Raw genomic sequence first — 26,376 nt, 5'->3', positions numbered from 1 at the left:
TAACCGACTTGGTATTACATGGATCTCACAACTTTTGACGGTAGAAAGACTGAGCTGCGAGACTTGGGTTTTTTACAGGATGTTTTTGATGGGATAAGATTATTCAACTCATAGAAATCTGTTATAGGTATACGTACATATAATAAAATCGTAGGAAAGTCAACATTAAATATTTTTTTTAAAGAATACTTGAGGAGTGATTTACAAAAGATAACGAAGCCAAAATAATAATACAGTTTTAACGTGATAACGTTTTTAAAAACGTTTAAGTCGGGTGACATGTTCAGAAACTTGTGTCACACCAAAACCTCACGAGCGCGATCGCAGGTATAACGAGAGAGAGACGGACCGATCTCCCGTCTCATCTCGAGCGCTGCCACCAATTAAAGGCGTTATCACGTAAACATCTCGATCGTAAACCTACTTTACAAACAACCAATTTTTTTTTTAGAATTTTTGTCTGTTTGTCATGGATTTAGTTCAAGTTTGGTACAAAGATAGCTTGAGACCTGAGAAGAGACATAGGATATAACTATCCCGGAAATCCCACGGGAACGGGAACTATGCGGGTTTTTCTTTGACTGCGCGGGCGAAGCCGCGGACCGAAAGATAGTGATGAATTACTTAATATTTGAATAGAAAAGTATATTTTTTTTGCTTTGGTCCTATTTTCTTAAAAAGATTTTTTCTTTGTATTTGTAGTGAAAATAAATCTGGGGGCACGGTAGTGCCCCCGCCAAGACGAGCCAAGCGACTACGCGCACGGGCACTACCTACCTTTTCTCGAAGCGCTTCGACGTTTTTTTGAACCCTCATAACTTGGGTTTGGATTATGCTAGATCAACAAAATTTTCGGGATATATTGTCAATAGCGGACTTATTGAACATATTAAGTTTTAATTTCATTAGCTTTTATACTTCAGATTTTATTTATATCTAAAAAACGCTAATTTCGTCACTGACTCACTGATGATCATCAAAATTCTTAAGGTATTTCCTAATGTCCTAGAAAGCTGAAATTTTGTATGTAAGCTAGTATTAGCACACAAACAACAAAAAAATTATAAAACTTGTAACTTTCATCCCCCAACCCCTTAAACTAGGGGATGGGAGTTTGTATGAGACCTGTAATTTTAAATTAAATTTTGATGACGCTAGAGGTCTAATCTAATAATCTAAAACTTGGTTCCCCTAGATATATATATATGTATAGGTACTCCTTTGTTAAAAAAAAATTAAAAATTTAATCGACATATATTGAGACATATACTTCAGATCAGATCATATAAATATGAATGAATAGAAGTGTTGCGAACGTCTCCTGCCTCTTACGTCCACACAGTAGCTAAAAATAAAAAAAAAAATTGTTACAAACAACTTACAAAAAGAAATGAAATCCAACCAAAAACATTTTCATGTAAAATGTTGCCAAGACGAGCCCATATGACTCGCACTGTCAAAAAGTTATCAGATCTCATGTAGAGCCAAGCTTCTAACACTACACGCCCTAACTCTACAAGGCCTAACTTCACAAACTCTACACCTTAGTCAAAATATGTGGCTTGGCCGTTCGTTACTACAAGAACTATTTTATAACACAAAAGTAATAAGTATGAACAGTGAATTAATTTTTCACCTTACGCCGATGTGAATGTAGCGAAATGGCCAAGCCACATATTTTGACTAAGGTGTAGAGTTTGTGAAGTTAGGCCTTGTAGAGTTAGGGCGTGTAGTGTTAGAAGCTTGGCTCTACATGAGATCTGATAACTTTTTGACAGTGCGAGTCATATGGGCTCGTCTTGGCAACATTTTACATGAAAATGTTTTTGGTTGGATACGTTTTTCATTCATTAATAAAATAACAACTATTAACTTCTGAAACAGCATGATCCGTAGAAAACCAAAACATGGGATACCAGGCTGACATAACGTAACGGGAGCATATCGTAATAAGCAAGGCTTTTGGGCAGACCCCTATTCTGGCACATTCTCGTATCTCGTATAATACAAGCACGTACGGCGGAAGCACGTAAAAGAAAGTCATAATAAGGAAGTGTAATCAATGTCTATATAACATTCATCTTATTTTTCTATTATAAGTAATAATAAAGGATACTGTTACCTTATTTATTGGAAAGGAATTTTCTTATAAGTATTTTTTGATAATTTACAAAGAAAACAGTTTATAAATCTAAAATGTTAACATTGATATTGAATTTAATCTTTGGCTTACTTTGAAATTGAAACTTTCTGGAAACATGTATCGGGCAGCGGGCTCTATTCAAGTTGTATGATAATTGCTAAAATCAATATCATCTGCCTTATCTAAACTATAATTGGTAAAGGCAGTTATTTTAACCTTGTTTTATGTGCATTCTAACTTTTGAATAAATTAATTATGAAAAAAATATGTCTTGTATATTTTATAAGTCTCCAATGGGTGGATTTTAATTTGATCAAAATAGGAGGTAACTAATTTATTATAGACGCGTGCATTTCCGTTTATCACAACATACATTGTCAGTGGGTGCATACAACCAGTGGGACCTTGTTCCATTTGAATAATCTGGACTCTAACCCAAAACATTGGATACTAGGCTCTCAAAGATAATAAAGAGCTTCGCGATTGCTAGCTGTCTGCGTGGGCGGAAAGCTCCAAGCTTAGTGGCCTCAAAGCTCCGTCGGCTCGCAACCGTCTTCTTGTGGACTTTTGGAAACAGTAAATTCTCAGTAACTGTCGTCATTATTGAATAACGACAGTTGCTGATCTGAACGCGCTAACCATTCAGCAATCATATGGCGAGCGTTATAATATCATCTCTGATCAAGATTGTATCATGGGCTTACCCATATCTAACTAGATATTCTGCCTAGACATTCAATCGAATTTCGTCATTGTATGAACGCGCTAGTCATTCAAACAGATAGCAGATTCAAACAGATGACGGCGACATATGCATAAAACGGACCGTAGGCTATGCTTTAGAAAAGAAATAAAAAAATGAACATAAGCACCAATTTGATAGAAACAGGAAATTTTGCAGAGGAAAATTTTAATTGAGTTCTAAATAAGTAGTAGGATTTTTTTCGCTTGATATCATTATCTGACAAACTTGTGCGAAAATTTATAACTTCAATTTTTATCGATTGTCTTCCCTTGTGCTTTATAGTGATCATCCCACCTTTTTGCAGTCAACGCTTGGATGTTTAATTTGTTACCTTGTTTACGCATGCTCTAGGGAAAATACCCCGCCCACTTCATGTGATTGAATTGACTGAACTCTTACATATTTATGAGAGCCTGGTATTGAATGTTTTGGTTTTCTGCTGTTCAAGCAAAATTTCATTGTTATTTTTTGTATGTGTGTTACTTGAAGTTACTACTTACTTACTTTAAGTTTACACCTACTTTTTTATAAAACTTGTTAAAGGTATTATTTAATTTTAATTTGTTATTTATATCATCATAGAATATTAAAAACATCGAATAAATGAAGCTGATGATAACATCCATAATGGATGTACCTATCTTCTTAATAATACGGTTGAACACACAATATATTTTTATTACATGAAATGGTACGTACTACGTACACAAGCTTCCTCTTACGGAGTGGGTGTTTTAGCTCTCTTAACTTATGCTCACACTTCATCATATTTTATTAATATTTTGCTGAGGAAATTTTTCATTTTGCTTTTATATTAAAATAATAATATCTCAGTAAAGAATAAGTAAGATGAGAATGATGGTAAGAAAGAACAAGTATAATTACGTACCTATAAAAAAGTGCGCATACAGAGAATACATTTGACAATTATTTTAAGTTTCCAAATATTGGATTTAGTGTCAAGCTTACAAATAAAACATATTTTTCAATTATTTATTTGTTGTATTTTTCATGTAAAAAATATATATACTTTTCTGTAATCTTTTTGTTAGGTAACCTATCTGCCTGTTTTCGAGTGTTGTTCGATCAACCGCTTCCATAAGCTTTCGCTACTTATGAAAATAAAATGAACAATACTTTAATTATTTCCTTCAAACAATAATGTTACCATGTTCGTCATTTTATCTTTTCAAGATGAACTCAAAATCTTTACGGAACATTTCCCATGCGTTTTTCCTTTGTAACACAGACGATAATTTTTTACCAGGAAAGTTTTACGTGATTTTGTTTTTCTTTTTGAACAAAATAATTATCATTGACAATAAATAATAATAATAATGGGATTATACTGTGGATTATACAAATAAAATATACACTTTACACTGTATAGGTATATTAAGAAGAGCTGGAACGTCAACACATTTACACATTGCACATGTTAGGCCGGGAGATACTGACACAAAATTTCGGGTCATTTGTAACAGGATGGCGGTCTAGAGGGGTCTTAGTAGCAATGACAAAAAGAAAAATGATGGTCAGAACGCTGGTACCGGCGGACTAGTCGCGTGGGCGTTAGTCACACTCGTCGGATAAATAGCGAAAGTCCAACGATTTGTAACACAAAAATTTTAGAATTTACCGATAGCCCTTAAAAAAGATGTAGGCGATAGTGTCATGCCATATGCAGATTTTCGGCGGTATGGTGGCCATTTGGAATCGTCCGAAAAGTATGGCATGGCGATTTTCGTAAATGTCTGCACGATGATGATTACCTGTGCAAAAGTTAGCCTGGTACAAATGATTGAATTGTTTTTTTTTAAATCAACGCATCGCGTCGGTATGGGGGGCTGTAAGTTACACCAGAAAAGTATGGCATGACACTACCGCCTACATCTTTTTTATGGGCTATCGGTAAATTCTAAAATTTTTGTGTTACAAATCGTTTGACTTTCGCTATTTATCCGACGAGTTCAACTAACGCCCACGCAACTAGTCCGCCGGTACCAGCGTTCTGACCATCATTTTTCTTGTAGTCATTGCGTAATAAGACCTCTGTAGAACCGCCATTCTGTTACAAATGACCCGAAATTTTGTGTCAGTATCTCCCGGCCTACGTATGTGTCATATTTTTCAATTGTTTATAAATACAGGGTGATGTAATTGGTGTAGTACGAATATCTAAAAATCTGAAGAATTTTGTGATACAGTAAATGGAAGAATTATAGACTATTTTACAATATTTAATAAAATCATTTAATTTTTTGTTCATTTTCATTAGAAATGTCAATTTTTCTCACCAAGTTGGAAATTTAGATGATAAGGATCTTGTTAGAAAAATATAAATTTTGACTAAAATCGGCATTTTTATCAATAACAGTGTGATAATGAGCTTTTACTAAATCAGGCACACTTCTCGAACTCTATATTTTCTCTTGTATCGGCTTTTCGGTAACATTTCAAAAGAAAAAATTTCATCTGATCAAAGTAACGATACCACAGCTAACATTTGACAGTATGTACATAAACAAAATGATGTCGATAAAAACATTTCAGGTCGTTTGAGAAATTTGCCATTGCCAAAAAAGCTCATTATCACACTGTTTGTATGCATTTTCTGAGTAAATTTACTATGGTAATGTATATTATATTTTAGACCATTAGAAAGTAGATATTTCAACGAACAAAAAACCCCCAAACTTTTTGTAAAAAGCTGATATTTCGACGTCAGAATTTTCGATTGAAAATTAGGTTGTTTTTTTGGTATTAAGTTGAAATAAGGCGAAAAAATAAATATTTTCAATCAAATAAATTACAGTGTATTTGAGACACAATAAGGTAACTTTTCACCAAATATAGTAGAAAAAAAAATTTTTTTGAAAAAGAAATAAAAAGCTCCCCCCCTCCCACTTCCCGAACTCGGATTGTCTGTAATTTATTTTTCCTTTAATTTTTATCACATTCTCCTCCTTTTCTAATGGGTTTCATCCTACTACTATTTTTTTTAGGTTTTTATCATTTTGGAAGGGATTGGCCCTGGTGTATGTTGGGAGTGAGCGCACGTGTTATTTGTATTGTTTTTATGTCCTGAAATTTAATTATTATTTGATAATTGAATAATTATTAATACTTTTATCCAATTGATTATTATTAGAATAAATAATTAACTTCATCAATTGATTTACTTTTAAATTATAATTTTACAGGTAAATTATGAGAGCTTTCATAATTATATTTGCATATATTTATCTACAACGCACCATTTTACAATTCAAGTCTAAAATGAAACTAGAGTCGCATTTATTTTTGAACATACTGTAAGTGTAATTGCATAAGTGTGAGTACTGTGAACATGCCAGCTTTCCTTAATTGACCGATAACAAAAACATAGGCTACCAGGCGATCATAAATAACTAAGTTCCTCTATTCAGGCAATCATTTGGTCACGCGTAGCGCTCACAGACGGGAATAGGGTAGCAGAAACATTTCAGACTATTTTTCTCTGCATAAAATTATTATCTTTCTATTTTTTGTATTTGAGGAATATTTCTGCAGACTGTAACCTTCTAGCTATTTTCAACTGTTGTTCGATCAATCTCTCGTATCTAATCAAGATATCTAATATACGACATAAGGCAGCTTTCAAAAGCTTTCGTTCTATATTAAAACAAAACAATGTACAATAATAATTATTAAATATTTTTCAATAATAATACTCTGTTCGTCAGTCTGTTTATCCGTGATTAACCCAAAATCTTCACTAAACCGTTTTCCATGTGATTCTCATAATTAGAAATTACGTGTAATTAAAAAAAAATTACGCATAAATTTTTAATTTTTGTGAAATCATCGGTGATATAGTTAGGACAATTTTATTTATTGAATAATACTTAAGTATCTATTCTTTCATGAACAAAGAAAAAAGTGTTATCCATCAACACTTTCTAAAACATTGAAGTTATCAAAAATAGATTCAACAAAGAAACTACAAAGCAGGAGTTTGAAAACTTGTAAAAGTTTCCGCAACAGGCTCTGATGGTTGGACACATCATAACAACAAATTACCTACAGAAATATTTTAACCAATTTACATGTAGCTATTAGGTATGTAAAATGTGTACGCTTATAAAATTCAAAAAGTCTAATCATAACCTCAGTAAAATCAGAATAACCTTGCTGCTTTTTAATTTTTCATGTCGCAGATCTCATAATGTTTTGATAAATGGAAGAACTTCGTCAAATATGACATTGAAATTGATACCTTCATTCTTTTGATATTAATGGTAGCGGTAATATACTGATTGTTAGTCTTTATACTTACCGTATTTAGGTAGGCTTTTTAAAGTTTTGCTAATAATTAAAAATCATCAAAACATTCATGTTGTCAAATCTCAAGGGGGCTTTAAAAGAAATTAACGGGAAAAACAATAGTACTTATATTTAATACAAGTAGTATTGTTAGTCATATCACAGAATAATAACTAGTAGCTGTCCATAGAAATCTAAATAACAAGACACATAGAAGTGCTATAATGTCATAATTCGTATGGAAACCGCTGTCGCCAAAATCAACACATTCAAACCGAAAGCTAAACAGTACACACAAGTAAACTATGCCTTTTATTGGACAGCTTGATTTTAGTGAAAACTAACTTAACTATTAAATTAAGCTTTTGAATATGTATCCTAATGCACGAATTTACGGTTTATTTTAGAATAACATCCCTAAGTATATGAGACTTTTTGCTCCAATACGAACAAACGTGATAATAAGAATGGTCGACTGTGTCATTCATTGTTATTTCGATTACTATGGTGACACTCCGAATACTTGTAAATATTCTATAATTTTAAGGAAAAACGGCATTATTTCTAAAAAAAAAATATTTTCCGATGAAATATTATTCCTTTATAAGTATAATTACAACTTGTGGAAGAATTTCCGCAATGGGAATTGCTGAAACACACCATGTATACACTCATACGTCTCCAGAGCAACTGAACAGTGACGAATGCACTGGTGATGTGAAAATCACCTGAGTGGCGACAAGGTCACGCACGCTTACGACTTCTAGTGTCTTGTTATTTCGATTTCTATGTAGCTGTCATACTCATACCGTCATACGACATATTGCATAGGACAAAATAATAACCTATGAAATACGCTCCAGGTTTCAACTTAACTCAAAATACATAGTTTTCCTACATAATATTATCCTGTGTTGAAAGTACCTAATAAGGATAAATACGAACAAACATAAATACGAATAAGTTTTAAAATAGGGTTTTTCCCAAGTATATATAAATGCAGTAAAAATTTAATTTCAACATATTTTCAATTAAGTATATGTTTATATACCGACATAGAAATATAAAAAATGGTTTTTTTTTATAGTAGGGGAGGCCAAGAGGGGGATTTTGGGATTTACTCGAGCGCGTCAGATTACTATAAGGGACGGTACCTTAGCTATTCATTAGTACCTCTAGTCAATATGAGCAGTTATGGTTGGTGGGTGCGCTCAGGGGCCCCGCTGGAAAATTTGAATAATCCATAATTCCCTAAGGTTGAGCTCGAATCGTCAGATTAGCGAAATGGGGACTTCTTATATTGTAATTAACCCCCCCATATATTAATCTGACGCGCTCGAATAATATTACTTTAATTTTTTACCCTTTCTTCATAGCGATTAAATCGCCACTTAAATCGTCAGATTAACGTATACTTTTTTTCAGTGACGTCCTGGAGCATGCAAAATATCAATATCTAACGCGCTTGAGTATTTCCAAGCCAATTTTTTTCTTTTTTAAATTAAAAAAAATCAAAAAACCCTTCCCCACCGCTAAAAGTGAAAACATTATAGGACCTTTTTTTCTCGCTATGGTCTAATCTACCAATTCTAATAGGTTCCCGTGACGCTCGAGTAAATCCACATTTAGCATCCTGGGCTCCCCTACTATAGTAAGGTATATTTAAACTTCCCTATTTCACTGGAATCAAAACATGGGCTACCAGGCGATCATAAAATACTATCATTGATTCAGACAATTCGGTCACGCGTAGCGCTCACAGACGGGAATAGGGTAGCATAAACGTTTCAGAGACTCTTTTTCTATAAATACAGGATATACTTTTCAGCAGAGTTACATATTATTTACCTTAAAGTTGGTATTTTCAACTGTTGTTTGATCAATCTCTCATATCATGAGAAAGGTTTCATAAGCTTTTATCTAATTCGTTATCATGAAATTATTAAAAGGGTAGTATTTAAACGAGTGACTGTAAATTAAAGTTTTAGTTATCAAAAATAATTAATTGGGGTAACAGAATTACTATGTGAGCGACTGACTGCGAGCGATGAAAAATTAATAGATCAGCAACTAACAAACATTAATTTGCGTTACATAAAATACAAAATGAGCAGCTTCATAATATTTGAGCGACCTAATATTAATTGTTTGAGTGACAAAATTACGTCTTGTGTTATATTCATTATTTGGCATACCTATGATCATAGAAATCTAAATAACAAGACACTAGAAGTCGTAAGCGTGCGTGACCTTGTCGCCACTCAGGTGATTTACACAACACCAGTGTGTTTGTCACTGTTCAGTTGCCTCTGGAGACGTATGAGTGTAAACATGGTGTGTTTCAGCATTTCCCATTGCGGAAATTCTTCCACAAGTTGTAATTATACTAATAAAGGAATAATATTTCATCGGAAAATATTTTTTTTTAGAAATAATGCCGTTTTTCCTTAAAATTATAGAATATTTACAAGTATTACGATTGTCACCATAGTAATCGAAATAACAATGAATGACATTCTTATTATCACGTTTTTTCGTATTGGAGCAAAAAGAAACAAAACGTCTCATATACTTAGGGATGTTATTCTAAAATAAACCGTAAATTAGTGCGTTAGGATACATATTAAAAAGCTTAATTTAATATTTAAGTTAGTTTTCACTAAAACCAAGCTGTCCAATAAAAGGCATAGTTTACTTGTGTGTACTGTTTAGCTATCGGTTTAAATGTGTTGATTTTGGCGACAGCGGTTTTCATACGAATTATGACAATAAAGCACTTCTATGTGTCTTGTTATTTAGATTTCTATGCCTATGATTTATTTATACTGAGTGGTATTTTATCTTAATCGAGGTATTTCGAATAGAAAAATCACTTTGAAAAATACTATAATGGACAGAGTAGGTACTATCAGTTCAATTTGTTTTTGAAAGTTTTATCAAATAACTATTTGAACAATTTATTCTAGTGTTTTAGTCGCTCTAGATGAGCGTAATTTAGTCGCTCACTTAGTAATCTATTCGCTCAACTAGTAATTTAGTCACTCATATACCTAGTAATGTAATCACACAGTTAGAATTCTAATATATCAAATGGATTAATCACAATCCTCCTTTAGTACACTCAATCTGTATTTTATTATCAACTAATATTCGTTGCTTGTTTAGTTTATTTGTCGATTACTCAAATTCATACCGCTCAAGTTATTAAATCAGTATCTCATAATCAGTCGCTCACTTTATTTTCAGTCGCTCGTTTTATTATTCCCCTTATGAAAACATTATGAAATAAATTATTATCAGTACTCAACACAAAATATCATCAAAAAAGTACTGCATGTGGTTGAATATAAAGTTTCTCTAAATATTATCCTGTGATGAAAGAAATAAAGGTAAATACGAACAAACAAATTTTAATATACTCTATCAATAAAAATAGATCTTTAAAATAATAAAGTTGGGAAATACCATAGATATATCAAAATGGAATATATAAAAATATACTATTACATTATTATCATTCTTATCATCGATTGAACATTTTACATAAAACTATTTTAAAATATTTGAATACGTACCTAATACTAAGAAGAAACTAAAGTCCAACAAAAATAATTTATTTTTTTGCATATTTTTACAATAAATTATTCAGAGTTGGACATTCACAATATTATACAATATACATAATATTATGTTTATTATTAAAAATCTATAAAGCTTTGGCCTTGTAAATTATTGCAATACTATTAATTATGTTTCTCAGGTTCGATTTCTAGGCTTTTTGAATGAATGGTTAAGAGTAGCCTAGTAGTAGTAGCCCCTAGTAGAACGGCTGATCCAGACCAAATCCTGTACCAAAATTTTTACTTTACCAATAGTGGCATAATCTTATTAGTGCCAATCATTTTGAAAATATCAATAAAATACTGAACTTTCTTCGACTCTTTACTGTGACATTCGTCAATTTACCAAACGAAGAACCTTCGAGAAACTACAGCGTGAAATAGTTTGAAAACTTGTACTTGTAAAACGAAACTTGGGAACAAGTTTAGTAATTTATCGTCAAATTCCTTGTATTATTCAATACGTTAGTTCTACTTCACTTCAGATTTTAAAGGTTAAAGAAAATCTTAAGAAATATTGATTTTAACGGAATAGTAAACAAGTACAGGAAATAAAGAAAGATTGATACTAAGAAATGATAAGTCGATGTTTTCTATACTATATCTATACTAATATTATAAAGAGGAAAGGTTTGTAATTATGTAATTATGTATGTATGTATGTATGGTTTTCACGCATAAACTACTGGACCGATTTCAAAAATTCTTTCACCATTAGAAAGCTGCATCTTCACTGAGCAACATAGGCTAGGTAGGAAATCCCGCATAGTTCCCGTTCGGGAACGGGAACTATGCGGGTTTTTCTTTGAAAACGCGGGCGAAGCCGCAGGCGGAAAGCTAGTATGACTATAATGGTAACGACATCAGCTGTAAAATAATGCATTTTCGTTTTACTATACGAAAAATGCACATCAATAACACTCATAACAATCTTATAAAATGCAGTAAGCTTCTGGAACAACATTGTTTTCCTACTTATTAGTAATAGAAAACTGTTTTTTCCTGCTATTGATATTTTAATGATAATAAAGCTGCTTTAATCGCACTTTAAATGCATTAAATGCCATTCTATTTTCAACACAAGGACGACGGCCCACGATTCATTTTAGTTCTTTCATTTCCAAATTCGCACCTATATAAGGAGGAACAACGAATGTAACTCTGTCATTTAGAAGACTTGTTTCGTGGCGTCGCTTCTTCTGGATTTATAAACGGCAGTGCGTAAAATCTAAAATGTTCAGCGCATTGATAGTTTCTGTGTTATGTTTATTAGTTTTTAATATTGAGAGTCATGTGATTAAACCTGATAAATTTCCACGTGAAGGGATGGTGGCTAAATTTGATATCACAGAAGATAATGTAGATCCAGAGACTATGAACGTTAATGAAAACGAAGAAAAAGTACATCCTATTGAAGCTACCAGGACATTATTACCACCAAGAGGTATCCCAGATTTTGAAAACAGATTCTTAATTCATGATAATAACAAATGTGCGAACGGGAAGGTACGATTAGCGTTTAGATGTATATAGTTTGTAAGCAAAATACGCACGACAGAAAATATACATTTTATTATAAAAATATTCTCAAAGGATTCATCAAAATATCAATATGAGCATCATAACTACAGTTTTTAATTAAAATATTATGTAATTAATATGTGTACACAAAGACAATAAGGAAAATATATTCTGTAACTGGACGGAAAAGTGTGTTGTTCCTTTTAATTATTAATGTTGTGTGTTTATGTTTTCATTGAAATTGTGTTGAAACGTGTAGGATTAAGATTTATGAATTAATTATTTAATTTAATAAATAATTGCAAATCACAAGTTTTTTTATTTTAAATGAAGATACGACAATTTTTTTTTCAACACATAAAAGTAGGTAATATAATATTAATAATGCATCTAATATTTTCCCAGTCCTAGGTACACCACAGAAGGTATACACTAGGTATACCACAGAATAATAACTAGTAATACCTAGTTGGATAAAACACAAAATTTGAGGGTCAATGACCATTACGTGAGACAAGCCTTATTTAGATTGCATTTTTGAAAAATGTATGTTACCTGAAAAAAACAATTTCAGTGTGATTCAGATGTGTGTACACTGTACATGTATATTATGTAAATATGTATTATATTTATATTATCTATCGCATTTACGACAAGGATATGATTTTAATAGAATAGTAGAGTAACAAACCAAAACATGTAATTAATTTTTTTATTAAAATATAATATTTAATAATATGACGTATAGCTTGTTTTCATTCTTTTAATCCTCAATAATAACGAAGTAATTATCTATGAACCAGCCGCCGTCTTTGTGATGTTTTACATACATAAATTTGTTTTATCTGGTTAATCTAATTTATGAAATAAAAGTGTACATCCCGATCATGTCTTTTTACTTAACCATTTAATTGTATTTAAATTAAAATTGAATTTCATACTCATTTCAGTAGTCACTTGCACATATTATTGGGCTAAAGGTTTAGGTTCGATCCAAATACTACTACCGGAAAAATATTATAATGTGTGTTTTTGTGATGGAATATTTATCACAATTAAATACTAAATACTCTGACTCACATATGTAGGTATGTATTGCGTTTATGAATTATCCTTTAGTACCTACATACTCATTGTAAACCAGAATATAGGGTAAAAGTTTCAAACAGTGTTTAAATTATGGAACGACATTCCTTATGTTTTTATTAACGTTTCCAGGGAATGATCTATTCAATAGTCAAATTCAAATTCAAATCATTAAGCTTTTTCCCATATCATATTATAAAGTATATTGATGAATACTAAAATACAAAAATGAGATATGAAAATTCTGGAATAAAAACACAATTTTATACAATCCTTTATTAAATAAAATAAATTATGCAAAATGTCAGTTCCACAACATAATATAATACATTCTAGTCTGTAACGTCATAGCAACTCATAATGTTAAGGACGAAATTCATGTATATTATAGTAGTGCTATCCGCGAGGAGGGCTAGTGATCTGTACTACAGGTCTTTCACAGACCTATTTCAGACACTAGTCCTTCACAACGAAAATGCTGCACATTTACATATTTAGTTCTTTTGTAATAGTTTAAGTTGTGAAGGCAAATAAATGAACAATTTATTTTTTTATTTATTTCATTATACATTCCAAAAACACAAGATGGAATAACTAAAATAATCACCAGACTTCTATCCAGAGCTTCCTATTTTTCCCTTTTTATAGCTGTTATTGTTCTTGTTGATGTTCTTAATCCCATTCTCGTTTCCTTATAAAGAAAATCAGTTCTTCTAACACGCATATTTTGTTTACATGTTTATACACCTAAAACGATATCGTACCTGTCCATCCGGACACTTGTTATCAAAAATTAAGACTCTGTCATCAAAATTTGGTATAAAACCTCCTGGTGGTAATACTCTCCTGGTAGCAACTGTCTCAATAGGATGAACTTTTCTTTCTTCGTTTTCATTAAAGCGTATACTCATTGTTGGGTCTATTTTATCTTTATTTACATCAAATGTAATCATTACACCTTCACTTGTTATTGGAATTTCATCAATTTTTATCACTCTGCTCTCAACACTTAAAATAAACAAATATATCACAGACGCTACTAATGCAGTGTACATTTTTAAATTTTAACTCCAACGTATATTTTCTGGTACAAGACAAATTACAAATGACAATGTTACCTTAACTGTTCTTCCTTATATAGGTGCGAAGAATATGACACAAATCTGACGTATACTTAAATTAAATTATTATTATTATCATTGTAATAGACGCGTAATTTAATGAATCATACATCCTCCGCCTTGGCTTAGAATATAGAATACCAATTTAGTAAATTAAATCGCAATAATTTGACAGTTAGTGTTGAAATTGGGTTATGTTTTTCCCAGAACATCTAATGTGGTCTAATGGTAATCAGTTGTAGGAAAACCATTGCCAAAAATTATACCAACTGAATAATTGGATAACAAGGAAATAATCCAGAAGCTTTTTACAAGGTTAAATTATGTTGCTCTAATTATACATTATACAATATGATGAATGATGATAATTCAATAGCTTTATCAATAGCGTGTAGGTAGCCTTCGTGTTTATAATGACGTATGATTTGTCGGATGAACGTCATTTGAATTGATTTATAATATGGTAGATATTTCCTGAGGTAGACTTAACTAGAGGGAAGTACAGTGCTCCAAAAATAATTATGCGCATGCAGATCTTCGCTAATTATCGTATTTCCACAAACACCCGAATCACCCCGAATCATTGAATCGTAAGTGCCCTAAACAATGCACTTGCATCTTGCACCTTGTTCGAAAGAAATAGGAGTCAATTCAGAGTCATACACAATCGAAAACAATTCGGGCGATAGGTGACGGTAGCCTGTCAGTCAAAAAATTCAAAAATCCGTCAATCGTCTTTATATATTGGTGGTGACCGCACGGATTATCTCTGTATGGAATAATATAGAGCTGCTGTTACATACCTACTTAGTTTTGTTTCAAAGTTGAATTTTCCGGTAAAATGATTATTTACACAGGTAGCAGATAGTAGTGGGAAAAGTGAAAATTAATAGGAACATAATGAAAGTTCTGATCATTCTACGATATCAGAAATAGATTCTGTAAATCCTTGGGACTGAGATTTTAATGATTAGATTTCACAATTTAAATGTAAAGCAGTGTTTGAAAATCATTTTTTTAAACACGATAGCGACCGAAATACTTTACTAATCGAGTCTTTTTTTTCTCTTACGCTCGAGTATGCTCAGGAATAGAACCCTTTCATTTTTCAGGGTCTGATTCGATGTGGTTTAATTGTTATTAAATAAATAAAAATAATAATTAATAAATATTTATTAAAAAAAATTATGAGGCGTGCACTTTTGGATTTTCCAAATAATTTTAAACTGTTTTTTAACTAGTTTAAATAACAAAAATGACATCAAAAATATCATGAATGTTAAAAATAGTGTTTTTTCTTAATATGTGTGTGTATGTATTATCTTACAAGTGCAATGTATGATACATAAAGACATTTTAAGTTTGAAAAATCAGATGTTTTCCGCGAAGTGACAGTAGTACCCACCTCAACGCTTCGCTTATGAGGCGTGCAATATGTTCTACGGTATTATAGAATGGACTAGCTGTTGCCCGCGACTTCGTCCGCGATTCGGTCGTTTTTCGTCATTCGTCGTTTAAAAAAAATACGTGACACTTTATTTTTGAATGTTCTTAATTGTCTCTTATAAAATTTAACTACATTAAAATTGAATACTCTGATAAGAAAATCTTAAAATCATCGAAAATCATAGACATCGAATATCTGAGGAAAACATGAATGAATGTGATTTAAATTCTACATTTCTTAGTAATTAAAATAATAATCTAAATTAAATGTAGATTAACAGTTTGAGCGCACCATTATAGAATATGTACCTAAGTAATAAATTACGTTAGTTTACATAGTAACTTTACTAAAAACACGATGACTTTCTTTCGCGCTCGGTACCACAAACTAAACATGTTTGTGGTACGTGGCCCGCGTCACTTTACCCCCCACGAGTTCCCCTCCGTTGCTATGCGAAAATACATTCGTCGCCCTACTGTAGGAAAAATTGTAATACTGCGGCCTGGGCGTTATAACACGCTCAGGGAATTCCTGAGTGCTGATAGACTTCCGTCTATCGGCATTTATACCAATTTTATATTAATATCACCATCTTAAGGAAAAGCTTCTAATGTCGATTTAAAATGCATATATACGGATTAACCTGATGAATTAACATGTTCTAAAATTGTGAAATGAGTTCAGTTTTAAATTCGAGAAATATTGATTTCTTGTATTCGATTATTCGTCGTAGTCGAATACAAAATATATTTAAAGAAACTTAGGTTGGCCTTCAGGCAAAAGGGATCCTATCAAATGATAAACTTGACCTTGTATCTTAAAAGTAAGAATGAAAGGAGCATCTGATAATTGTTGAGCACCAAAGGATCATTTAAAACGCAATACTATAAGAGCTAATATTGTCTAAGAACTGTTTAGATTGCACATGTTCCTCTAAAACTTAAAAGTAGTGATTTCAAAGGTTCCGGCGTATCTTCAAACGAAAGCCGACTCCTTACTCCACTTTAAAGCATTACAAAAAGAACATACTACGTTAATATCGCCTATACAGAAGATGATCTGTAATCAATTGTGAGGTTATAAGCAAACCCACTTTTATATTATTTTGTCGGACCACACCACCGAATTTGTAGATTGATCTTCTATGTTTACCTCTAAGTCATTAAGACTATGTCGAAATCTGTCTGCAATAAGACGGGCCTCTCGCTATTCGTCCGTTTAAAGAGACCAATAGTTTCAATTCTTAATCTTTCATTAAACAAACTTATTAATCGTTCTTGTCTCAAATAATGGTAATATTCGCGTCCCTACTCTAGTCATTGCTTATGCTCATGTTCATCTTCGAGAGATCGAATAATATTATGGTGCACCCTATTATTTGTCAAACGGTCTTCATATTGAGTAAAAGTTTCAGAATTCTCGAGATAAAATATGACGATCGTGATCAGCTGTGAGACGTAATTCCCTCTCAGTGAGGGTTTCGGTCTTACGGGATAGTACAATATGCCATTTGCGATCAGCTGTGAGACGTTATATATACTCTCAGTGAAGGTTTCGGTCTCACAGGATAGTACATGCCGTTCGCGGTCAGCTGTGAGCCGCAATTCTCGTTGTGAAGCGGTTTCAGGTTCGGCATAACACGTTTTCGGTCATGTTAAGAGGCTTACTATTGTTTTCGGTCAATAGTAAGCCTCTTATCTCTAACGATCCTTGAGAACTCTTATTTCTCATTTTCTTAACTTTGCTCGAATTTCGATATATAAAGATTTTTTAGGTGGCACTGATGCGGGTGAATAAAAATTAAAACGGACTAAGAGTGTTATAATCTCAATCATCATCCAATACATATAATAAAATTGTGGAAAAGTGATGTCTGTACAATTAAAATATTATGTAGAAAAAAATTAGCAGGTGTTATTATTATCGAGAAATCGAGAGAAACCATTTTTTTCTCTTAAAAGCTCCCCCCCTCCCACTTCCCGAACTCCGATTGACCGTAATTTATTTTTCCTTACATTTTTATCATATCCTTTTCTAATGGGTTTCATCCTACTGCGATTTTTTTTTGTTTCAAAAATTATCTACCCTGGTGTATAGGTAAATTTTCCACATAAAATGTCCTTTAAATTATGTCGTATTATATTTTTAACCCCCGACGCAAAAAGACTGGTGTTATGTGTTTGACCGCTATGTATTTCTGTGTGTGTGTGTGTGTGTCTGTCTATGGCACCGTAGCTGGCTAACAGGTAAACCGAATTAGATGCGGTTTTTTTTGTTAGGCAGAATATTTTCCGACGCTGGTTCTTAGATAAAGTGTATCAAAATTGGTTCATCCACTTATTATACCTACATAGGGGTAAAAGTGGGAATGAAAAAAATGAAAGTTATAATTTATTTTTAAAGATCGTCGGGAAGTTTATGAAATTATTTATTCCTTTTTCTATACACTTTTCTTCGTCTAAACGGTTTAGTTACGTGCTCTCTCTCTCTTCAGCCTTTAGTTACGTGCGTGAGACAGGAAAGATCTAATTTGGATTTGTTTCTGGATTTGATAAAAACTGAGTATCGATTAAGCTGATCAGTGGCTACTGGCTACACCATAGATTATTAAAAACATCCGTTTAAGAAAGGAAGGAAATAGAATTTGCTCCTCTCCCCCCCTGGTTCCTAAAAAATAATATGACATAATTTAAAAGAAATTATACGTAGAATTAGTTAGGCATTTCTTTTTTGATTTTCGATATTATATACTAATCATAATTTTTAATTACAATAATATGTAGTAACTATTTGGTATAGGTTAGGCATTTCATTTCTTGATTTTCTTTAATAATTTGGTACGTAAGTTTTTTAGCTCAGTTTAGTAAGAAATTTTAATAACAATTCTTTTAATTATTTATGGTAGTACAACAGTACAGTATGGTTGTACGTATTTACTCAATAATTGTATGTTAATGTGCCTCTGGAAAACATACAGCATTGTTATGAAGAAGCAGTGTATACTCAACCATAGATACGGAATGATTTCCATAGACTACATACAACCTCTAGTTCCAATTTATTCCGCTAGACGTCGTCGCTGTCACCAGCAAGGTGATGGGGGAACCAAATTCATTTTTCGAATCATAGCGTTGTGTACTCTCGCCATAGGCGGTCGTTTCAATAAGCATTACTAGTGTACAAGTGTTCAAAAGTGCTAGTGTGTGAATAATTTAATAATTTTTCAAAGTCAACCGTTACTGTTCGTAATGAATTCGCCACCTAACAACGACTTCGAGGCGCCTTCTGGGGCCCCGACGGGCTCAGAAGGCCATCGTTCTGCTGCTTCGCCCTCGTCAGCGAGCCGGAGCGACAACAAACGGAAGAAATGTACTTCAAGTTCGAGTGACAGCGACTCGGACCCGGAGGTCGACGTGCCGACGACCAAGAAACAAAAAACGAGTACTGAGGTAACCGCCGATCCTCGGATCGACGCACTATATGCCCAGGTCAGTTTTCTTACAAATTATTTAATGCAGCAACAAAGTGCTCAAAACATAATTGAGTCTGATAATAATGTTGAAGTACCCGCAACCGAAAATATCGAATTTTTGTCGAATCCATCAACGAGTGCAAACAAATCAATAGATTTAGGCGTATGTAAAACGGTTTTTGACGAGAAAAAAGTTCTTAAGCCCGCAAATGAAAAATTATTACGTCAATTAATCGAGCTTCAACAATTTAATTCGCCAACGTGGCCTCATATTCGCTATTCCAAAGCATTAACGGACATGCTAGCCGCGCCAGGTTTTTGTAGTTTAAAAATTAATGACGAAATGTGTTCTTTAAACAAGGGTAAAGATTTCTTATCATCAACCGAAGAAATTATGGCCGCGATTACAAATGCATTATTACAGCAAAGGGAACTATTACAATCGGGCTTACAGGAGCTCATTAATTGGGCCCACAATTCTCAATCAGAACTTAATCCAGATAATCTTTTTAAAAAAATTTCTGACGCGTTTGGTACTACATCTCCGTCATATAAGCTATCGGAACAAACATTACAAATTGTGTGCGGTAAAAGAGCGGAGTGTATCGAAATTAGGAGAAAAAGATTATTAGATGGAATTAGGGATAAAAATATTCAAAGCGCGCTTAGGAATATCCCTCCGAGCGAAGAACATTTATTTAATAAGACCAAACTCTTAACGTTTATACAATCGCTAGGCGGTCCTCACTTTTGGTTACTACCCTCACAATCACAAATTTATAAAAAAACGGAACCACTTAAAAAGAAGTACAAGAATTCGTTACCTTCTACTTCCAAGGCTCAATACCGTTCGAGCAAAAACGTTACTCCAGATACATATAAAAATTCGCAAAGTACTTTTAAAAAAACAAATAATTTTAAACAAACTAAAAATAATTCCTTTCGAAACAAAGAAGAGAGGAAGTGACTATCCGACACACTTCAGGGGGGGTTGTTTAAAAGCTTTCAAGAGCCGTTGGCAAGCTTTGGGCGCGAACAAGTTTATAATTTCGGCAATAACACACTTTCGATTGCCCCTGGTAAAAAAACCGCCATTAATAAGGCCAACAAAGGAAATTATGAAACAGTATTCAACAACCCCGTCCCCTGCAATGTCTCAATCAATACAGGAGCTTCTGGATCAAGGTGTACTGCAGATCGTCACCAAAAGAACTCCCAGTTTTATTTCAAAGCTTTTTCTGAGGAAGAAAAGCGACGGCACTATGCGTCCGATATTCGACCTGCGGGAGCTGAACAAATTTATAAAGGCAAAGCACTTTCGCCTCATTTCGCACTCCACGGTTCCCGAGTTTCTCCAGCCTGGGGACTGGATGATAAAGCTAGACATCTCGTCCGCCTATTTTCACCTGGCCTGCGCCAAGTCTCACCGGCCTTTTATGAGAATAAGTTACCAGCTCCAACTTTACGAAATGACGTGCCTACCCTTTGGCCTAGCGTCAGCACCGTACCTTTTCTCTTCAGTAACATGTTGGGTCGCGGAGACCTTGCGTGCAAAAGGTTGTCGAGTTCTAGTGTATCTAGACGACTTCCTTCTGGTCAATCAGGACCAGTCCAAGTTATGTCGTCAGGCTGCGGAAGCCGTGCGGCACTTGGAATATCTGGGATGGCAGATAAACTACCAAAAATCGGTTTTGACCCCCACTCAAGACTTGGAATATTTAGGCATACGATGGCAGACTGCAAAAAATGTTATGTCACTACCAGAGAAAAGGAGAGACAAGTTAGACAACGCCATAGCTCAGGTTCTGAAGATACAACAGGTAAATCTTCGAGAACTACAATGCCTTTTGGGTCAACTGAATTTTGCAAATTTCGTTATCCCGCGGGGCCGATTACATTGTCGCAGAATGCAGATATTTCTGCGACGCTTCAACAAGAAGAGATCGCGACAGAAACTGCCAGTCCCAGCTATTGTGGCACAAGAGATGACGTGGTGGCGCGGAGCTACCCGGCACAGCATGCCAATACACAAAAAACCTGCCACCCATTTCCTGGCGACGGACGCTTCGGACTTTGGTTGGGGAGCCCAATTGAATGGGAAGACTATGTCAGGAGTCTGGTCAGTCCATCAAAGAAGGTGGCATTGCAACAAAAAAGAGCTATACGCAGTAGTAACGGCTATAGAAAAGAATGTAGAACTGTTGCGCAATGCACACGTTCTAATTCAGTCGGACAACAGGACACTGATTGCTTATATTCGGAAAGAAGGGGGGACGAGATCGATAGCCTTGTTAACACTAACTTCCAAGTTGTTACAAATAGTGGACCGCTACAAGATAACGGTGAGCGCATATTACCTACCGGGACGGTACAATATAATAGCGGACAGGCTATCACGAGGAAAACGTCCAGCAGAGTGGCATCTATTACCAAGAGCGACAGCGAAAGTGTTCCAGAAGTGGGGACAACCCCAAATCGACCTGTTTGCCACAAGAAAGTCTGCAGTAGTACAGGAATACGTGTCGATAGACTGCAGAGATCTATCAGCAAGTTATATAGATGCCTTCAGCAGGCCATGGAAGTATCAGCTAGCATGGGTATTCCCACCGCCAAGCCTCATACCACGGGTGCTAGCACATCTAAACAGTGCAACGGGAACATATCTTGTAGTGGTTCCAGAATGGCCGAAGGCGTTCTGGCTCCAGGACCTGAAGGCCAGAGCCCTGGATCATCCGTACCAGATCAGGAACCTGCCAGAAGTGCTGATAGATGTAACAACACTGTTACCCCCACCACAAGTGCAGACATTAACCTTGAAAGTTTGGAGGATTGGGGGTGGGGCGAACTAATAAAAGATTGGTCTGAGCAGGAAAAGAGCCTGTTAAAGAAAAGCTGGCGAGTTTCCACATTATCAACATATACGCCAGCCATCAGAAGATGGCTATCCTGGTGTGTCAATTGTTCAGTAAATCCAAAATGTCCAAAGCCAGCGGATATCGCCCGTTTTTTAATACATCTTAACGTCAAAGAGAATTTATCATACAGCACGGTATTGGTCCATAAATCAGCTATTTTAACATTCTGCGGTCCTCATATAGAAAAAGAGTCATTTTCAAATTTTATTATTAAACATACCCTTAAAGCAATTGGTGCCTGTAATCCTAAGGCTGTTAGACCGTTGATTACATGGGATCCGAGAACTGTTCTTGAATGGCTCTCGTCTAACCCGCTAAAGGATACCCTATTTGATATTTCTCGTAGAACAGCTACGATATTATTACTGGCTTCGGGCCGACGGGTTCATGACCTTACATTGTTAAATATATCGGATAACAGTTTCTTTGATAATGGTGAAAACATCTACCTAATACCAGCTTTTGGTTCAAAAACAGATACTCATAGTTCTCGTCAATCAGCTTGGAAACTTGCGAAACATCCGGATAAAAACATCTGTCCAGTTACTCTTGTACGGCTTTTAATACAAAAGAGTTATTCAAAACGTAGTGAAGCTAATAATTTAAAAAACCTATTCATAACATTCGGTAATAAAACTAAAGCTGCTTCCCGTACAGTCATTGGGAATTGGGTACGCTCTGTACTCAGAGACAGCGGAATAAATGCTTCTCCAGGCAGCTGTAGATCTGCGGTAGCATCATTAGGATGGCTGGAGAATCAGCCTATAGACGAAATATTATCACGAGGAAATTGGAAATCCTCCAATACATTTTTTAAACATTATTGTCGTGAAATTGAACTATCTAATGAAAATAATCGAAATTTGATTTTTAATACTTTTACATTATCATAGAATATAGATTCAATGAAAATTAATAAACAAATAAATTGTGTATATTTTTGTAGAATATTGTAACGTTATATTGATTGTATATTGATTCAAAGTTAAAGGCTACTTAAAATAGTATATTATTTGAATTTAATTAAACTTAAAATATTGTGCATATTTATGTGACATGATTTAGTGATTACAAGTAAGAAAACATTTAAAATACTATATATTGTTTGAATGATAGAAAATAAAAATAAGAACATAAGTAGGAGTTTTATTTTATATTTATATTCATCATAGCGTTGTGTCTTTTTATTTCACCAGCAGATAACAAACACGTCTTCATAACAATGCTGTATGTTTTCCAGAGGCACATTAATATAACGGTTTTACATTACAATAAAACCGATATTATGTGCCGAAAAGGAAAACATACAGCATTGCAGGAAGTCCTTCCTGGTGAAGACTATGATTCGAAAAATGAATTTGGTTCCCCCATCACCTTGCTGGTGACAGCGACGACGTCTAGCGGAATAAATTGGAACTAGAGGTTGTATGTAGTCTATGGAAATCATTCCGTATCTATGGTTGAGTATACACTGCTTCTTCATAACAATGCTGTATGTTTTCCTTTTCGGCACATAATATCGGTTTTATTGTAATGTAAAACCGTTATATTAAGTAGTAATTCAGCATGGGCGTAGCCACGGTGGGGCTGGGTGGGGCGCTTACCCTGGCTTTGATCTGGTAGGTACTAATTGTGAAGGGGAGTGGGCGTGGGCGTGGGATTGGGACTGAACGTGGCATATGGCGTGGGAGTGCGAGTGGGCGCGGGAGTGGGAGCATGAAAATAAAAATGATTTTTTATTGTTGCCCCACCCTGAGCCCATGGTCATAGGTCCCATAGTCACTATTCCACGCGAACGAAGTCGCGGGGACAGCTAGTAGACAAATATAATCAGAAAGCTTTGAACTCCTAAGCTCAACCATAAAAGATTTATGATGTCGGGAGATATTTTTTATATAATATGGAGAACATTTCTTTCATACTTGATTTCTGTGTAGCTTTAACCATTAAGATACACGCATTAAGAACGCACACGCGACGAAAGCTTAAAAATGGAGTTGCTGCTCTGCTCACGAATATGAAAAATAATTGTACCAAGTTTCGTTTAAATCCGTCGAGTAGTTTTTGTTTCTATAACGGTTATACAGACAGACAGACGGACAAACATTTTTGACGTCGATGTCGATCTCTAATCACCTCGTGATAGTTATTTAGGAAATATATTTCATGTGCAGAATTGACCTCTACAGATTTAATATAAGTAGGTATACATATATTTAGATTCCAATTTCCATGTAACGTTAAATTCGACTATATAATAACTAACAGACAACGCAGGTTACTCTCGTTTCCGTAAGTTGAGGCGGCTACATATTCGGTCCTAATAACATGACTTTTTGTGAACGAAACGACAGCGCGGTTTAATTCGATGGCAACACCATCAGAAAAAAGGAAATATTTTTAACTTTGAAAAAATATTATGATTTACAGTTTACACTATTAATACTATTTTAACATTAACACAAAATATAAGACTGTGAGTGTGTAAAAATAAATCCAGCTAGTTTCACATCACACTTATGTTTATGATTAGGTATACGACATGAAAATATATTAATTACCAAGCAATAATCATACAGATAAATACTGAACAAAAGTATTAACAGTCAAAGTATATTTTTACTAACAACATGTAAATGATGAAGGAATAATAATTATCAACGAACTAACCTTTTTGTATTAGAGTCCCGCCTCGTGATCGAATTATTAAAACACGAAGATTTTTAAAAATGTAACCAATGAACACAATCAATATTAGATTAACTGTAATGGTGTCTAGTTTGACTTAAAATAATATACATCTACCCTCACTTTTAAAAATGTAGTATATTCACACGAATTATATAAGCGCACCTTATAGGGAAGGGAAGATTTATTATGGGTTAAAGAGTTAAATAAATAAATAACATAATTATATTTAAATTATTAATTTTTAACATTGTGTTCAGTAGTGTTAACATGTAAATTGATTTGATTTTTACGAAATCTCATAGATGGCGCTGAATCAAATTTGTCTTTATAGTACTAAGATTCATTAAACAGTTTCTCTGCCCAAATTACGTAAATGACGTAGTTTTTATAGTGTAAAGCTAGATTATAGCATGGCTTACTCAAAAACAACATTTAAACATGAGTCTTTAGATTGTACGCTGTCGTAGTACACGGAATACGTAAGAAAAGTAAAGGTTCACAGCTCCTCCCCCGGAGGTGATAGCATGATAATATGTTTAAAAAAACCTCACACGACCTGTTAGTAATATTCATGCAAAATTTGAAGTCAATCTATGCAGTACTTTTCGAGATTAGCTCGGACAAACATACAGACAAACAGACAAACAGACAAACAGACAAACAGACAAACAGACAAAAATTCTAAAAACTATATTTTTGGCTTCTATATCGATTATAGATCATGGATTATGTATTCTTTTAAAAAAATATTCAATGTACAGTTTTGACTTTCCTACGATTTTATTATATGTATAGATGAATATCTACAAGAAAGTCCGCGATACCATAAGTCCATCTTCAGTAGTTATGTTACTACAACAACTTTTTTACGTTTTCAAAGTAAATAGAAGTGCCGACAGTAATCAAACCATGTTATCCATACACATATATTAATCCTTATCCCATTTAATGATGTTTTATTATAGACTGTTTCAATACCAGCAAAATACTTGTTAAATGAAAAAAATTGGATATTCCATTCAAAAGATATAACGAATTTTTAAAAGTGTCAATCTACAGAAAATAGTAGGTATACTGTTCAATACAATGACAGGCCGTAGTGCGGGACGCGGACGCGGACGGGGTAAAGGTGATTTTCATGTGATTAAAAATTAAACCTATAGTCCGATCTATAGTAGACTTTTCACTGTCACGATATCGCTATCAATGCGGGTGAAACTGCAGGGCATTGCTAGTAATTAATAAGCCCCTAAGATTTTGTAACGACGTCACATGTAACGTATTATAAGCCCATCGTTTCCTTAACGGTT

General features: G+C 33.9%; 2 protein-coding genes and 1 long non-coding RNA gene across 3 annotated transcripts in view; 2 read left to right on the top strand and 1 right to left on the bottom strand.

Moving 5' to 3' along the window:
• LOC149478741 (uncharacterized) overlaps positions 1-449 on the bottom strand; it is a 122,546-nt gene extending 122,097 nt beyond the window's left edge. The window contains exon 1 of the long non-coding RNA XR_016317308.1: positions 381-449. This is a non-coding gene — a long non-coding RNA (uncharacterized LOC149478741). The remainder of the gene's footprint in view (positions 1-380) is intronic.
• LOC149478735 (fructose-bisphosphate aldolase-like) overlaps positions 1-26,376 on the top strand; it is a 144,227-nt gene that overhangs the window by 57,009 nt on the left and 60,842 nt on the right. The gene's annotated exons all lie outside the window — the stretch shown is intronic.
• On the top strand, positions 21,047-23,476 carry LOC149478740 (uncharacterized). The gene has a single exon (XM_089709150.1). The coding sequence runs from the start codon at positions 21,079-21,081 to the stop codon at positions 23,266-23,268; it is 2,190 nt and encodes a 729-aa protein (XP_089565276.1). The 5' UTR covers positions 21,047-21,078; the 3' UTR covers positions 23,269-23,476.

This window comes from Colias philodice, chromosome 21 (genome assembly GCF_061535455.1).
Source record: "Colias philodice isolate Cphi_HAF_F1 chromosome 21, ilColPhil1 Martin Lab GWU primary, whole genome shotgun sequence".
Taxonomy (NCBI): domain Eukaryota; kingdom Metazoa; phylum Arthropoda; class Insecta; order Lepidoptera; family Pieridae; genus Colias; species Colias philodice.
The sequence above is the reverse complement of the archived record's forward strand: the minus strand, read 5'-3'. Positions and strand labels throughout refer to the sequence as shown.

Coding starts and splice junctions, on each gene's coding strand:
- LOC149478740 (XM_089709150.1), top strand. CDS start 21,079: ATGTCGTCAGGCTGCGGAAGCCGTGCGGCACTTGGAATATCTGGGATG.